This window comes from Bufo bufo, chromosome 3 (genome assembly GCF_905171765.1).
Source record: "Bufo bufo chromosome 3, aBufBuf1.1, whole genome shotgun sequence".
Lineage (NCBI taxonomy): Eukaryota > Metazoa > Chordata > Amphibia > Anura > Bufonidae > Bufo > Bufo bufo.
In genome coordinates, this window is record NC_053391.1 from 542,717,585 (window position 1) to 542,735,901 (window position 18,317).

Here is an 18,317-nt window from a genome sequence, read left to right on the forward strand (position 1 = left end):
TAGGGTGGGAATAAACCCGGGTGCTGTCATGGGCTTATGGAAAAGTGATTACCGGTAAGTGTAATCTTAAATTTCCCTTACGCCCATGACAGCACCCTTGAGAGACGAATAGAATAGAAACCCCTTTATTTTTTAGGGTGGGACTACTGCCTGGAGGACTTTCCTACCAAAGGCTGGTTGTTCTCTAGTGCCTAGGTCTAATCTGTAGTGACGAAAGAAGGTGCCGGGCGACTGCCATGTGGCTGCTCTACAAATCTGTTCTAAGGTAGCGTCGGCCCTTTCTGCCCAAGTGGTGGAAACTGATCTTGTGGAATGAGCACCAAAACCCCCCGGGGGAGCCTTTCCAGTTGAAGAATAGGCCAAATTAATGGCTCTCACGATCCATCTGGAAAGGGTTTTAGTAGAGGCTGGGAGACCGTTATTTTTCCCACTAAATTGAATGAAAAGTTTTGAGGTTTTCCTCCACTGACTAGTAACCTCCAGATAATGGGATAGACATCTTTTTACATCTAAACAATGGAGTTTTGCCTCTTTTTCATTTCTTGGATTTTGACACAGGGAAGGAAGGATAATGTCCTGTGTTCTGTGAAACATAGAAACCACTTTCGGTAAGAAGGAAGGGTCTGGTTTAATGAGTACCCCATCATCTAGGATGTTAGTGTAAGGTGGCGAAGTAGAAAAAGCCGAAATCTCACCAACCCTCCTTGCTGAGGTAATTGCCACAAGAAAAGCTGTTTTGAAGGACAAGATTTTTATGGGTAACTCTTTAAGTGGCTCAAAGGGAGGCTCCGTGAGGCTAGTGAGGACCAAGTTGAGGTCCCAGGGGGGAACTGAAGGTCCAGATATAGGTCTAAGCCTGCTGATGGCTTTAAAAAATCTTCGGACCCACGGGTGATTGGCGATGGGAGAATCAAAGAATGCACTCAAAGCGGATACCTGTACCTTAAGAGTACTTGGCCTCAAATTTTTTTCATGACCGGCTTGCAGAAAATCTAAAACCTTACACATAGGTGGGGGATTTAAAGGATTCACCGGATCTTTAGCAAACTTTTGGAAGGTGTTCCAAATCCTGAGATAAATGGAAGAGGTGATGTCCTTTCTGCAGGATAGTAAAGTGGAAACTACTTTAAAGGAGAGTCCTCTACTTTCTAGGATTTCCCCCTCAAGAGCCATGCTGTTAAGTGTAACTGCCTCACACTCAGATGGTTGACCGGTCCTTGGGACAGAAGGTCTTGCCTCTCCGGGAGAATCCAAGGGTCTGTCAATGATAACTTCCTCAACCAAGTGAACCAGGTTCTTCTGGGCCAGAATGGAGCAATTAAGATCACTGTCGTTCTTTCTTGTCTCAACTTCTGTAGGAATTTTGGAAGAAGTCTTAACGGAGGAAAGGCGTAGAGGAGCTGGTTCGGCCAGTGAAGGGAGAAGGCATCTATCCCTGTTGGTGAATCTCTCGCGCTGAGGGAAAAGAAAAGATGACACTTTCTGTTTTCTCTGGTAGCAAATAAGTCCAGATGACGGCGACCCCAAAGTTGAATTATTTGATCGAAGACCATTTGATTCAAGCACCATTCCCCCTGGTCTAGTGTATTTCTGCTTAAGAAATCTGCCACCTTGTTTTCTGTACCTTTTAGATGTACTGCTATAAGGGACGGAACAGAAGGAATTATAAGGGAAAAGATGTCCGTTGTTAACTGCATAAGATTTTCTGATCTGGTTCCTCCTTGCTTGTTCAAGTAGGAGACAACTGTGGCGTTGTCCGAAAAAACTTTTATAGCTTTTCCCTGAAGTAGAGGAAGAAATTATTTTAAAGGCGAGAAAAACCGCTCTCAGTTCCCTCATGTTTTCGGAGTCTAGACTCTGCTCTCTTTCCCAAACACCTTGCCTTAAGTACCCTAGGCAACAGGCCCCCCAACCGGAAGGACTTGCGTCGGTGGTAAGGGTAACAAAATTTTGTTGGATCCAAGGGAGCCCCTGGGACAGGTTTACAGGATTCAACCACCAGCGAAGAGACTGGATCACTTGGGGGGTGAGTGTGAGGGGTGTATCTAATGGGCGGAGGGTACCCTGCCATTCCTTCAGAATTTGCCACTGTAGGGGTCTGGAGTGAAGATGGCTCCAACTGACTGCTGGTATAGTGGAAGTCATTCTGCCCAAGACCGCCATTGCTTGTCTGATAGTAGGGTTTTTTGTAGATATCAGGGATTGAACCTGTTGTATTAATCTCTGAATCTTGTCTTGGGGTAGGATACAAAGTAGTTTCTTTGAGTCCAGCATCATTCCTAGAAAGACACGAACTTGGGAAGGTATTAGATGTGATTTCTCCCAGTTTATTTGCCAGCCGAGGTCTTCTAGGATCTGCACTACTTTTTTGAGGTGTACTTCTAGAAGGGATTCTGACTCTGCTACCACCAGGAGATCGTCTAGGTAAGGAATCACTAGAATGTCTCTTTCTCTTATATGAGCCATGACTTCTGCCATGACTTTCGTGAAAAGTCTGGGAGCTTGAGAAATCCCAAAGGGAAGGGCTGTATATTGTAGGTGCTGAATGTGACTTCCTATTGAAACAGCGACTCTGAGGAATTTTTGACAGTCTGCCTGAATAGGGATGTGATAGTACGCATCTCTTATATCTATCGTAGCCATGAAACAGCCCCCGAAAAGATGTTTTAAAACTGATTGGATCAACTCCATTCTGAATTTTTTGTAAGAGAGATACTGATTTAGATCTTTTAGATTTATGATGGTTCTGAATGTTCCATCCGGTTTGGGAACCAGAAAAAGGGAAGAGTCGAAGCCCCTGCCTCTCTCCGCCTCTGGCACCGGAATTAGAACATTTTTTTGAAGTAAGGATGCAATCTCCTGTTGTAAAGCTAGATTTTTGCCCGAATTTTCTCGAAAATTTGTAATTTTGAATCTGTCCGGTGGGTGAGACACAAACTCTAGACAAAACCCTTCTCTTATCACGCTTAAAATCCAGGGGCTTGAGGAGATTTTTTCCCAAGCGTAAGGGAAGAGAGAGAGTCTGCCACCCACGGGAGAGAAACCGTCATTGCTGTGATGGTTTAGAGGTTGAGGAGGATTGGGAACTGAAGAGGAAACCCTTACCTTTTCCTATTCTTGTTGTCTGCTCTGAAGTCATTCCTCTGGCCCCTAAAAAAATCCTTCTTGTTTTTGCGAAAAAAACGTTGTTTTTTCATGGGTCTGGAGACAGGGAATCCTTTTTATTGTCCGGAGCTTTATCCAAAAGGTCGTCCAAGACGGACCCAAAAAGATAATCGCCCTGACAAGGAATTGCACAAAGCTTATTTTTTGATCCAGTGTCTCCCGACCATCCTTTTAGCCAAATAGCTCGTCTGGCTGAATTAGAAAGAGCAGCTGACCTAGCATTTAATTTTAAAGCATCTGCCGAGGCATCAGAAATAAAGTCTACTGCTTTAAGTAGAGTGGGAAAAACGGCTAACAATTGATCTCTCGGGGTTTTATTCTGAATGTGGGATTCTAATTCTTCTAGCCATAATTTCAGAGACCTAGCAGTGGATGTGGCGGCAATATTTGGTTTGAACGCTTGAGCTGAGGTCTCCCAAACTTTTTTAAGGTAAACCTCTGCTCGTTTATCCATAGGGTCTTTAAGAGTACCCAAGTCTTCAAACGGTAGAGCCGATTTTTTTGAGATTTTTGCAACCGGCGCATCCAACTTAGGAGGCCTGTCCCAATTTACTGAGTCTGCCTCATCAAAAGGATACTTCCTTTTCACATTTTTAGGGACAAAATTTTTTTTTTATCGGGTCTTTCCCATTCCTTCTGTATCAAGAATTTTATATTCTCGTTTACGGGAAAAACTCTAGATTTTTTTCTGCCCGAGGTCACCAAACATGATATCCTGAACGGATTTTGGGTCTTTGGATTCGTCTAGCTTCATGGTCGCACGAACCGCCTTTAATAAAGCTTCCGTATCATCCGGGGAAAAAAGTGGCCTGCCCGTGGATTCTTCATCCTGGGACGAGTCTGGGCTATCTAGGATTTCTCCTGTATCACTATCTTCTAAGGGATCTGAGTCAGATTTATTAGCTGTGCCTGATCTGGTTCCAAGGGAGCTTGAGGCTACAGAGGGGAAGCTCTTTTTGAAATCTTTCAAAGAATCCGAGACCTCTGTCTTCACCATCTCCCTAATACTCTGCAGAAGGGATGGGGACTCCTCCTCCACTAGTTTCTCAATGCAACGTTGACATAGTTTTTTCGACCAAGAGGGGGCAAGCTTCTTTTTACAGACGGCACATTCCTTCCCTCTGGTTTTTGAAATTGCCTTTCTAGGGCCCTCTTTTATAGTCTAAAAAGCAAAAAAGAAAAGAGGGAAAGGAGATTTAGCCTGACTAAAGAAAACAAGTGATGGGGAATGATCCCCCTTACCCCACCAGGAGTACCAGTCTGCACTCATGACCCTCCTGCTGATCGGCGCGTTGGGCACTCTCCTCTTCCATGCTGCTGTGGGATAGAGTGACTCTCAGGATCCAAAAAAATCCAGTTTCCTACTAGGCTGGCTGGGCTGCTGCTGACCGTGCGCCTCCTGTGGGTCCAATTCCCTCGGTCGGGTCCTGCTGGAACTATCTGCGGCCATAAGTAGGAGAAGCACTTCCTACTTCCGGAACGCACGATACATGCGTTCCAAATACCGGAAGTCTCGCGCCGATAACCGGATCTCGCTTGGATCGCGAGATTTTGTCTCCCCAGAGAAGGGTGGTGAGGAGGAGGCCCTGGCCCGCCTGAACACTGTCAGGAGGGACCGGCGTGTCGGACGCACCTCTCAGTGCGGCCGGGACTGCAGAGTAGCAGCAGCGCGGCGTAAGCCAGACCCCAGCAGCAAGCACCAGACTCCGACCGGCGGCTCCTAGAGGAGACTTACGCCGGAACAGGTAACCCCACTTCGAAATAATTCTCAGGGGCCCTGCAGCCTAACCTTCTTCTTTTCTCCACGAACAGTCTCTGTCTAGGACAGGAAACAGGAACTGGTGGTCTTGGGGCCATGCTCCTCCTTATGAGCTCTCCACGAAAGTTCCTGTTTCCTGTCCTGGATGGAGGAGGTCTCTCAAGGGTGCTGTCATGGGCGTAAGGGAAAGAGGCCTTAACTCCCTTACTAGTGTTTTGTGAACACTGGGTTTATGTGTGTTATGGGTTTCGCTTACCTGCCAACTCCATATGCTGTATGTGTTCCCCTCTCCTTGCAGCCTGGCCTCAGAGACTCCTGTTCCTCCATGACTGGGATGAACAGGTCGTCTCTTCCCGACTCCTTGGTGAGGGATTACCAGGGTGACTCAGGGTCTCTAGGAATCCAGAGTATGAGCCGTCCTACCATCGGGGTCCGCTCATATGGCCAGGAGTCAGGGAGAGGATTAGGGACGCTGTAGGAGGTGACCTGCTCTCTTATTACTCCTCCTGCTTAGGTCCTTTTCTTAAACCCCAAGCAGAACTTGAGCAAAACTGATGAGGGGTAAATGATCTTTTTGAGCCTGGGCTATGTGAGCACAACTGAATATATGCAGAAATAAAAGACAGCCAAATAGGTAAATCATGAATAACTACAGGAATCAATGTTGTCCAAAATTCATTATACGTCTGTACTAAAATTAGGATATGTCAGGCGTTGTAATGAAAAACATTAAGTGATTTTACATGCAACACTTCTCTTCTTGATTGATATTTCAATGACTGCTATAAATCACACATCTGTCACCGCATATCATTTAAGGAACACAATGATCTCCATTTAAAACACAGGCACATATTGTTACCAAATAATCTTTACCGTCTGCATTATTTCCCAGTCTTTCTCAGGCTGCACCTGCACAAAGCCAGTTAGTTTATTTTCTGACAAACATGAATGATATGCAGTGCAAACTTCCATACTTCAAATGCTCATTTCCAGCAACGTCAGTCAACAGGCAGGTTTTCGAGCTTCCAATGCAAATCAAACATGACATCAATTCTCACTGCTAATGTATAAATTACAAGCTACTACTGTATAAATTTGCACTAGAGCTTAGTGAGAACCTTGGCGCGTTATAAACTGAGCAAAATAAATACGCAGCACTTTATTTGAAAAAGTAAATTTATATTTTGCAGTTCGTAAAAGGGGCAAACAGTAGGTCACAGTGAGAAATTTACAACAGCCTGTCAGAAGTGAAAAACCTTGCTACCCCAAGTACTAATAAAATAACTCAATGCGCATTAACAATGGCTGTGCATAAAGCCCCAGTCTGGCTCCTTCCCACAGCACAGTAATAATGGATAAGGTAGACTTGTGACTCAATCTCTTGCAACATTTAACACAAGCGGCGAACACAAAGCATTCTCGATGAGACATTCTGAATGATGTACAGCAAGGACATAAAAAGCTCGACAACCTAGTTGTTGGGCACCAGGGTGTTCGGATAAATGTAGACTTTCATTGTGCTCCTGGGATGACTGTTAGAACTTCTTATATTCCATGTCATCTGGAGGACTAACGTCTACTTTCCTTTTGCCCACATCTAACCAGTTTGTGCTAAGGACTGTCCCACCAGACTCCATCTGTAAGACAGAGAAGAACTTAAGTTGAATGTTTTTAGAACACACACGGTTATAACCAGAAAATCATATGGAAGTAATAGAAAAGGCCATACTTAAAAGGGATATTCCCATCTGGACATTTATTTCCTCTCGATGGAATATGTCAGAAATGTCCAACTGGACTCACTACTATCTGAAGAATGGGCCTAGAAGTGAATGAAGAGGAAGCTGCATATATGAGCAGCCACCGCTCAATTCACCACTATGAAACTTCCAAAAATAGTCACTCACTGTCTTGGTTATTTTCACCACAATGTGAAATTAGCAGACAGCGAGAACCCCTTTAATACAGACTGATTTAGCTTGGTCCTGCTCCCACTCCATAACTGTCAGTAGATGTTTTGTCATGTGACTGCATCGTGAGCAATTTTTATTCTGGATAAAAAGGAATTTCTTTTTTTTTTAGACTTCCAACTTCATGCTGCTAAAATGGAAGCTTTTTTAAATGGTTATTAGTCACATTCGATTTTCATTAAATAGAGCTAGCAGGTTTTTATTGCACAAAAAGATTATGTTAATTTTCTTTTCTGCATCAGTCATTTTTCAATCCAGAAGCTGGTACAATTGCAGGCCTGGGAAAAACAGTATTTCAAGAACAAAATTCATTTCCGTCCATTTTTACGAGCCTGGCACATCATTTTACATTACTATTTTGTTTTTAATGAAATAGATAGCTACCACAGGATTTCATAGCAAAGCACTTGTACAGGAAGGAAAATTAACTGGAGGAAAACCGTGAAGAAAACATCTATAAATTGCAATCAGCGCATGAAACGTCTGGTGAGCCCAGGGTCTCGTCTACTCCTGTGTGGATAGAGCTTTATAAATAAGAAAACTAAGCAAATGTCACCATGCTGCCCATGCTAACACAATGATATCAGACAGGATGCTTATATGACTGTACAGGAAGGCAACAGAAAACGCCAATTGTAACAAAGCCCATCAGCCTTAGTTGTAAAACATATGCCTAGAGAACACACAACCATTTCAAAATGGCTATCCCATGATTCATTTCCATATGAAAAGTCCTGAATGGCTGTTAACATGGATTTTTAAAGGGGTTATTCAACACTTCTAATGCCCCCCAAAATGCCCGGGCCCCTCATATAGGTTATATTTACCTTGCTCCCTGGCACCCATGTCGCTACTGATGCCCGCAAGGCCGCCACTGCATATCCCCATCGCACGGATCAAAACATCCGATCACAGGGGTTGGGGGGATGGAGTTGGTTGTTTTGGGGGGGGGGGAGTGTTTGCAGGCCGCAACAGGAATGCGCCTCCCTAGACTCCCCCCGCCTGCTATTTGCTCACAGTCTCCTTCCCCCTCTGTGAGCTGATAATATAGTCCCTTATTATTTCCCTTGCAGACAAGGAAGTAATAAGGGACCCATAGCAAAATTTAATAGGGGCCCCCTTCCCCAGGAGTAGACGGGAACCTGGGCTCACCAGACGTTGCATGTGCTGATTGCAATTTATAGTTTTCTTCACGATTTTCCTCCAGTTAATTTTCTAATATCATTGTGTTAGCATGGGCAGCACGGTGACATTTACTTATTTATAAAGCTCTATCCACACAGGAGTAGACAAGAACCTTGGCTCACCAGACGTTGCATGCGCAGAAGAAGGAGTCAAGGATGGCCATAGGCATTAGATGAAACTCGTCTGAAACCACCGATTTCAGTTAACAAGGGACAAAAATATAATGTGTATAGGAGTATTGAGACTTACCTGATAACAGATATCAGGGAAAAGAATGGGAGGGGCGCCTACTGAGTACACATGCAACCTCTGCCGAGCTTGTGTGGCAGTCAAACAATGTAAGGGCGGTTTCTCTCCATCGTTATTAATTCCATTATAGGGTTCCGTTATAAGAGAGTTATAACGGAATGCAAAACGGAACCCCTTAAGAGGCATTCCATTTTGCTCCATCCTAAGACATGTCTATGACCACAAATAACTGTTCTGTTGTACATGACAGAGCATAACAGAATGTCTCTTAAAGGGTTACGTTTTGCATTACGTCCACAAATTCTGTTATATTAACAGAGCAATACCGGAACCGTATAACGAAATTTATAACGCTGGTGAGAACCCACCCTAAGATGTATGGTCATCCTAATTGTTGCAAATTTTCAATGGATTGTTTTTCAACAGTATATAAATGGCACTGTTATATTTTTGAAGTCTATGCAATGACTATGATACTTAAAGGGGTTTTCCCATCATATATAAGGGGGCATATCGCTAGGATATGCCCCCATTGTCTGATAGGTGTGGTCCCACCTACAATGAGAACGGAGCGGGGAAATGAATGGAGGGTGCCTTCAATTCAATGGGGCCGCTGAAAATAGCCGAGCGCTTACTCTGCTATTTCCGTCTGCCCCATAGAAATAAATGGGAGCAAGGGCCGCGCGTGCACGGTACGCTCCGATTCACTTGTATGGGAGCAGTGCTTGTTGGATGGACCCCACCTGGGGTCCTCCAGCCACAGCTCTCCCTGCTCTGTTCCCCTTGTAGGTGCAGGTCCCAGAGGTGGGACACGCACATATCAGACAATGGGGGCATATCCTAGCGATATGCCCCCATTGTATGTGATGGGAATACCCCTTTAATGGTAAAACAACCCCTTTAAGAATACACAGTACATAAACTGTTACTAGGGAAGGCACTGAAGCTAAATTCACAATGGTGCCATATCATCATGTGACAACACATCCGAACAGACACCCAATGACTTAACAGACCATGTTATTCTGCAACCCAAAGGCAATGGACACGTGGAGTGACGGTACCTTGCACTAAATGCACTAATGTTAATAAGACAAGGATCTAGAAATGCACTGCAGCCCCCAAACCAGTCCTATGCTATATTAACTACAAATACCATACTGAAAATATCTTCTATACAGACATACAAACACATTTCATACTTACAAATGACTTGTTCATGGCGCGTTTCACTTCATCATTGCCGTCTGAGTAAATCTGCTGGAAAAGATCGTTTAGTGCAGCATCCCCCTCCAGTTTTTCATTTTTCTCCTCCTCTTTGATCTCAACCACCAGTTTATCCCAGTTCTTGGTGTAATGAGAGGATGATGGGTATTTGTGCATGGATTCTGAAATGTAGACACTTTATCAACAACATGACAGATCTGTAAAACTAGGGCAATAGAAGTGAGGGAAAGTAAATTGGCTTTTATTGCAACACACGGTCAACATTACATCATGTATATCGATTGCATATACAGCTATTAAATTTACCCTAATATCTCCTCAGGTACATGAAATGCAAATAGCAGCATGTCCCGCAAAAATAAATCTAGTAGATAACTGAGAATATAACCTACGTTAATGCAGCTATGTGTCACGGCCAATCATTTAGATTTTAATGTGTTTTTTTTTTACAAGTTACAGTAAAATCTCACTGGCCTAGGATGTGGCAAATTATTAAGAGGCATTAATAACATGGTGAGGTCTGTGCCCCAGAAAAGTGAAATCTTCTCCAGCAGGGAGCTGTAAAATGTGACAGGCTGCCCCCTTCTAGGGTGTTTGCAAACTGAGACATATGCCAAAACTCCTGACTGAAGCTACGAAGTAGAACAATGATGCGTTCCACCCTATCTCCCCATACACTGCTTAAAGAGCAATTAAAGTTAATTATTTTTTTGTAAAATGTCTTAAATGCCCTAATAATACTTTTTGTAATATAGCACCTTTTCTGAACACCACTGACTTCTCAGCAGTATACGGAGTACAGGCTCTACAGTTTTTGAATGGAGCCACAGCGCATGGAGTACGGGCAGGAGCGCACATTGCTGCTCCTCTCTGTGCCCCCCAAGGTTTACTAAATGCTGGCATATCATGTGTAAGTTGAGTATATCATGTGTAAGTCGTAAGTACTAAAGTAACAACAATATCAAGAGTCACCAGAAAGAACAAATGTATGCTGTAATGAGGGGGAGAAAGGATAAGTGCTGGAAATAATGCACGTGTAAAATAGCAATTGCGTCCACTACCACATCGAGTTGTTAACAGCCTCTATGGGCAGCACTACTCACCTGACAGTCATCCTTCCTGCGACTCTAAGGCTACCCCGCAGAGAGGCAGGTGTGCGGCTTTACAAAACATGCATTTTCACATCAAATCAAATGCTTGTGGATTTTGATGTGTTTTGCTTCAATCTTACCCCTTGCATTGCAAAGGGTGAAATACACTCACAAAAAATAAATTGCAGAAACAATTGACATGTTGCAGATTTCAAAACCCACATAGTAGGTCAGTTTCTGAATGGAAAATATATGCAAAGTGTACATGAGGTTTGTCAATGCTCCTTGCTGGTACTGTATTACGCTGTGGTTTTCCTGCATGCAATCCGCAACCTAAGCAGGCAGTCTAATTCTCCTCTAGCAGCAGAATTCATTTCTTTTTCTCCCACTGATCTAGGTATACTACACTAGTCTATGCTTCATGTACCTACTGGACAGCTATTTGAGGCATTTCTATTAGTTATTTTATGTGTCATATTATGCCTCCTTTATTATACTGTATTTATTATATTGCAATTGCACAGCATTGATTTGGCATCTACTGATCAGTTTACTGTACAGACAGATCCGCTCATTTTATATATTTACATTAGATCTTTTTGGTAACTCTTTGGATACTTTGATTTTTACTGATTATGATTACTCCCTTGATTACTGAACAAAGTCTGGGAGGAGCGATATGTCAGCACATTTCTCCACGTGTGGTATCTCCTTAAACCGAACACACAAATATGAATTGATTTGCATGAATAAAACTCAATTTTGCATTGAAGTAAAAGTGCTGTGGTCTTCTATTTCAATATTTGATGTCAAGCCCCAATTGCCTGGCCAGGCTTAGCCACTGTATTTAAGGAGGTTAAACATCTGTGATCGGCGTCATCTCCGATCACAGACATAAGCGCTTGGTGTCTGCTGTGTAAAACAGCAGGCAGCCAGCGCTTATGTCGTCCACTCCACTGCAGAGTTTGTCTCATCTTTAAAGACCAAACATGTCCAGCAGATGTCGGGAAGGGGTTAAAGGAGTATTAAACCTTAATTATATGAGTAAACAGAATCCTGCCTCCAACGTTGATCAGTCTGTGTCTCTTTAATTTTTAGTAAACAACTGAAGGGGCATCGCTTAGTCAAGGTGTGGGTTTTACACAAGTTGTATCCTATTACCAACCGAGCAGAGGTGAAAGCTCCTTTTGCAGCCAGTTGTCTTACAGACACAGGATTGGTAAGGGGGACACACAGAGGAGAAGTTTAATATATTTCTACCTTTTAATCACAATAAATGGCTGTCCTGGTTTTTATTTAGGTCGTTTATTTTCAACATTTGGTGTTCATTTAAAAGCAGCATATTACATAGACTGACCCACTGTCCTATTAACCCAAGCAGCACAAAAAATAATCATGAGAGCATTCTACCGCATCACTGACCACGGACACTAAAGCAAACTCATGATGCACTTCTCTGACACATCTCCGTCACTGTCCCTAACACCCAGCTACTTTGTACCTCCTCCAACCCACTCCGTTATCACAGCTCTCTGCAAAAAAAAAAAAAAAAAAGACTTGTTTTAATCATCAAGATAAACCCTATCAGGCAGTAGGGTTTAATAAGGTTGATTATGGTGACAAATACAATTTAAAGCCAGCATCTCTATTTGCCAATTAAGTTGCATCTTTTCCTTGACAGACTGAAGTGGGTGGGATTTGACAATATTCAGTGTATCGCCATACAATTTGGTTTGGATATACTAGAGAACTGATCCTCTACAATTCTAAACGTGTTCTTTACAGAATCAGGAGCCACTGAAGAAGGAGCTTGTCGCTCCGAAACACGTTTGGTACTACTGTCATCTACAAGGACCCCGCCATAATGGTTATATGTGAATTGATTGAACAGCGCGATTCCTGAATCCTTACAAGTCCGAAGCCTATCGAGCCACAGCGCGCTGTATTGGAGATTGGCTACAGAGCGACCACGTGGGACGCCGAACAAGGATAGATACAAGCTGCAATAAGGGGAGTCGGCTGCATCAATGAGTGAAACAGCACTCAACTGAAAAAGCGCCTCACGTAAGATCAACAAAGCGGTAACATTTAATCGTTTATAAAGGAGAGTGATATACAATGTATACAATATAACAACTGAAACAGAGCAAGTGGTTATTTCTATCACTACCCACATTGAAAAAGGGATGTAACATCTATACAATATAACATTGATCAACTATACCTGGATGAAGCTTGCCTAATTAATTATTATATACAGGGGTTCATGAATGAGATCGAATTGTTCTACTATCATTTATATATTTATGTGTTTTTATATTTTTGAATAATTATGAACATTGATTTACAGCAATAATCACGGACACTGATTTTTTTTCACACCAATCATGCCTATTGATTTATGAACGTTCGGATTTCAATATTTTAGAATCCTGATTATTGATTGGGAGTACAAAAGGAATCATTAATTATTAAGAATTTTGGGACTTTTTTGGGGGAGGGATATTATATGTGCATTTTATTGATGTATGTAATTCTGGAAGTTGATATGAATTAATAGTGGTATCAATGACACATTCTTCTTTTGGATTCAACAGTGTATGGGTGTTGGATGGGATGGATTCCTGTACTTCTCCGCTATACTAATCACACTGCGTGGGACAGGAAAACCACCATATCCAACCATTCATGCGCAATCTGATTTTGTGATATAGGAGTTTTAGGATATAGGAGATATTTGATATATATATGATAGAGAATCAATGAGGTTATCCTCTTAATTGTATAACAATACAATAATCCCAGTTCTCATTGGTTGCAGAGCCAATCATTGTGCACATTACTATTGCTGATGCAAACGAGAAAGTAACAATATACATGCTGGTTTTATTTTTTTTATTTTATTTGCGTGTAATAAATTATTTTTGATACAGTTCCCGGTGACCAAGTGCCTGTTGTCTTACTAATACCAATCTATCACTACAGAATCCGTATGGCGGCAAACAGGTGATACAGAAGCCAACCAAAAGTACCAAGGCTGTTAGGCCTCTTTCACACGGGCGTCATGTTTTTGGCCCAGATAAGATGCGGGTGCGTCGCGGGAAAATGCACGATTTTTCCGCGCGAGTGCAAAACATTTTAATGCGTTTTGCACGCGCGTGAGAAATATCGGCTTGTTTGGTACCCAAACCCGAACTTCTTCATAGAAGTTCGGGTTTGGGTTAGGTGTTGTGTAGATTTTTATTATTTTCCCCTATAACATGGTTATAAGGGAAAATAATAGCATTCTTAATACAGAATGCTTAGTACAATAGGGCTGGAGGGGTTAAAAAAATAAATAAAAAATTAACTCACCTTAATCCACTTGTTCGTACAGCCCAGCTTCTGTCTTCTTCTTTGAGGAATAGGACCTTTGATGATCATGTGACAGACCATGTGATGAGCGTAATGACATCACTACAGGTCCTTTTCCTGTGCACAGCAAAGAAGAAGACAGAAGAGAAGCCGGGCTGCGCGAACAAGTGGATTAAGGTGAGTTAAATAATTTATTTATTTTTTTAACCCCTCCAGCCCTATTGTACTATGCATTCTGTATTAAGAATGCTATTATTTTCCCTTATAACCATGTTATAAGGGAAAATAATAATGATCGGGTCTCCATCCCGATCGTCTCCTAGCAACCGTTCGTGAAAATCGCACCGCATCCGCACTTGCTTGCGATTTTCACGCAAGGGGAGCATGCTGCGATTTTCACGCAACGCACAAGTGATGCGTGAAAAATCACCGCTCATGTGCACAGCCCCATAGAAATGAATGGGTCCGGATTCAGTTGCGGTGCAATGCGTTCACCTCACGCATTGCACCCGCGTGGAAATCTCGCCCGTGTGAAAGGGGCCTGACTGTTGTCTATGAAGAAACTATAAACTACCATATCCAAAAATCTACTGTTTGGCAATGAAGTACAGTATATATTCTGTAGCCCATGTGGGGGCTATAGGAAGCCACCAGGTATTGTTGCATTTCTGAGCTGCATGAGATTCTGCTAGTGAATGCCTCTGTACTTCTATACTGGAAGAAAAAAGTAGAGAACAGGCCTTGCTCTGCAGATTTCCACCTACCTGGTGCGAAATGTTTAATCTGACGCTCAGCCTGGCCCTCCAGTTTATCCCATCGAATAGCTTCAGTCTTCATCATTTTTATTTCTATCTGAAATAGGGAACAGAAAAATTGTGTGCATATAGCAGGTAAACGACAGATAATCAGAACCACAGGATGAGCAGTTCATCACTTCTAATACACCCATAGTGAATACAAACTCATGACTTGTCATTTACTTTTTGCATGGGTCTTTGAAAACAATTTGAAGAGTATTATAGTTATTTAATATTTAATTTTTTTCAGAAAAAGAATTTTAAAGGCTATGTTCTCATGTGCACCAGTTTTTCCCTTCCCATCTCTTCTGAAAACTGAAAAACAGCAGGGGGTCGGTCATGATGGAAACAACTTGCGCCTGATGTACTTGACTATATTGTGGTTCAATAGGTTTAAGTCAGCGAGGCTGGCATCTTACTAGATTTCTTATATTTTTTTACCAGTTTCTGAGATGGAAGCCGCTAACAGACTTCAATGCAGCAGTCAAATGGGCGGGTGAAAATACTGAAAGCACCTTTAATATTTTTTTAAAATACATTAATACCTCAGTTTAACGATGTGTTAGGCAAATTATTTTTGTCACTTTTTTATTTTTACATAGTCATTTTTTTTGCATGGCTCGGATGGCAAAGAGATGGTGTGAGCCTAGCCTTATGGTGCTAGCCTAGCCAGTGAGTGACTATGACAAATTATTACGGATTATGGTAACACATTTTTCCAGCATCGCATTCAAAATTCCTAAAGGGTTTTTCCAGTATTTTGATCCTTGGGATAGGCCATTAACATCAGATCAGTGGGGGTAACTGCACACCCTCACCAATCAGCTGTTTTGGAGTAGGTCCACTGGCGTAAGTAGGTGCCCGGAAATGACACTGCGTAGTGGATGGAGCTAGTTACTGCAGCACAGCTCTGGCTCACTTGAGCAGCACTACAGTAGCCATCTCCACCCACTACACACTGAACAGAGCTGTGTAGTTCTGGTGCTGTAGCTACTCCTGAACAGCTGATCATCAGGAGCACGCAGTGTCAGACCCCTGCCACCAGAATCCATACTGGAAAACCCATTCCCGAAATTACCAGTACAGGTCACTCAGATTTCAGGTCATTAACCCATACAGGACCAGAGGATTTTCAGTTTTTGAGTTTATTTTTTTACCCCCTGCCTTCAGGGAGTAAAGTTGTACAAGTTGTACTTTATAATGGCACCATTTTATATTGCATACGAAGTAGTAATAGTTGGAAGCTGGAAAAAAAATCTAAATGGGAAGAATTGAAAAAAAAAATAAACGCAATTCCACCACAGTTTAATAGGTTTCGTTTTTACAGCGTTCACTATGCAGTAAAACTGGCCTTTTCCTTTTATTCTCTGGGTCAGTACACGGTATGAGAAGCGACACATGTTAAACTTCCCAAAGTTTAAAAAATAAAAAAAGATAAAAACAATTAAATCACCCTCACCATATCCGAAAATGCCCAAAATGTTAAAATATAAAGTGTGGTTAACGGTAAAAAGAAAAACTAATTAAAAACGGCTGGTTCACCATTTTTTTGGTTGCTTCATCTGCCAAAAAAGATTGAATAAAAAGTGATCAAAAAGTCATAATACCCCAAAAATGGTATCAATAAATAATACAGATCAGCCCGCAAAAATGGATTGCCCCACATAGCTATGTAGATGTAAATATTAAAAAACTTCTAGGGGTCAGAATATGCAACAAAAAAATATATATATTTTTACTTTTTTTTGTATGAAAACACAAGAAAAACTATAAATTTGGTATCGTTCTGAGTTGACTGAATGAAATTAACATGTCAGCTTTACTGCATAGCGAACGCTGTAAAAACCCATAAAATAATGGTGACATTTTTCTCCAATTACACAACATTTAAAAATGTTTTTCCAGCTTCCCACTATATCATATGCCAGGGATCCGCAACGTCCAACACTCCAGCTGTTCTGAAATGACAACTCCCAGAATGCTCCAATCAATTCTATGGGAGTAACCAGAACAGCTGAGCAAGTGTGCATGCTGGGAGATGTAGTTTCACAGCAACTAGAGTGCTAAAGGTTGTCGACTCCTGTCAAATGCAATATTAAATGGTTCCATTACCAAGTACGTACAACTTGACCTGCAAAAGCATGGCTATGTGAATAGAAAAATAAAGTTGTGGCTCCTGGAAGGCAGGGAGTAAAAAGCCAGCAACCAGAAAATGGCTGCATCCTAGCTGTTTGTGTTATGTCCTTCCTGTTATTCCTCTTGGAAATGTATAAATACATTGATCACTCTGAATCTGTTCAATTGGTGACAGGAGGGCCAAGTCAGACCGTGTAGGAACACATTCTGTTGACACAGGAATGGTAAAACCCAGTGTAATTGAAGGAGGAATAACAGAGGAATGGCACAACATAGAGTTCAAAGAAAAGATGCACCAGAGTTGTTTCTTTTTTTTCCATGGGCGATAAAAGTATATTTACTGCCACAGTCCGGTCTTTTTAAAACCAGTACAGTTTCTTTAAGCCTATGACAAATTGAACTGCACCCGATACACTCTGATGTAGACTCTTCTCGGGCTTGACCTGCCAGGGTACGAGCAGACCTCACTTCTAGGAGGATCAGTTTTCCTTTCACAAATACCTGACATTTTACTCTGCCCAATGAAAATATGTGCATTTCTCTGGGCAAATTACACTCGACACAAGAAACTCTCTGCTGAAGAAACATTCAGAGCAGTTTCCTGTTTTGGTGCTGAAGAGCTATGAATGGTACATACAGTACACAGGGCTGTCATCTAGGACCAACACTACCCTAGGAGCCCGGCAGACCTTCCAACAAGCAGCCTTTTGTAGAAAGTACAGCCATCAGCACCCAAGCAAAGCCCAGCCTGTACTGAACGGTCTCCTTGTGAAATCACTCCACTGCAGGTCACCTCTTCCCATTCCAGCTGTCCTGTCCCACAAGCCCACACCGTAGCTTTATTTTACTATATTCTGAGTGTAAGTAAGCGCAGGCTATTGCAAAGTAACTTCTCATCATATGTTCATTACCACCACAGATCAAAGGACCTAAACTTTCAGGAGTGGAATGGTATTAATGTCTATGAAGACTAGACAGAGAATAAAGGAAATTGGGTCATTCAATACTCCACATGGTAAACTGTTTTATAGGATATATATATATATATATATATATATATATATATATATATATATATATATATATATAAAACAAATCTCCTCCTCCTCCCAAATGAATTAAACAAAGCATAGTTACGATCATAATATTTTGCATTAGTGTTACACTTAAAGCGGACCTGTCATACTGAAAATACAGCGTGTTATAGAACAGAAGGAGCTGAGTGGACTGATATATAAAGTTTTGTGGGCAAAGATTCAAGAGAACTAGTAATGTATTCATTTAAAGGGCATCTGTCAGCAGATTTGTAGCTATGAAATTGGCTGACCTGTTACATGTGCACTTGGTAGCTGGAGGCATTTGTGTTGGTCCCATGTTCATA

General features: G+C 41.9%; 1 protein-coding gene across 1 annotated transcript in view; it reads right to left on the bottom strand.

The window, feature by feature from the left end:
* Window positions 1-6,089: 6,089 nt before the first annotated feature.
* SUGT1 (SGT1 homolog, MIS12 kinetochore complex assembly cochaperone) overlaps window positions 6,090-18,317 on the bottom strand; it is a 137,778-nt gene continuing 125,550 nt past the window's right edge. The window contains exons 12-14 of the mRNA XM_040425388.1: window positions 14,768-14,855; window positions 9,538-9,719; window positions 6,090-6,564 (exon numbers count right to left, since the gene is read on the bottom strand). Of these exons, the coding sequence (XP_040281322.1) occupies window positions 6,463-6,564; window positions 9,538-9,719; window positions 14,768-14,855 (372 nt within the window). The 3' untranslated portion in view covers window positions 6,090-6,462. The remainder of the gene's footprint in view (window positions 6,565-9,537; window positions 9,720-14,767; window positions 14,856-18,317) is intronic.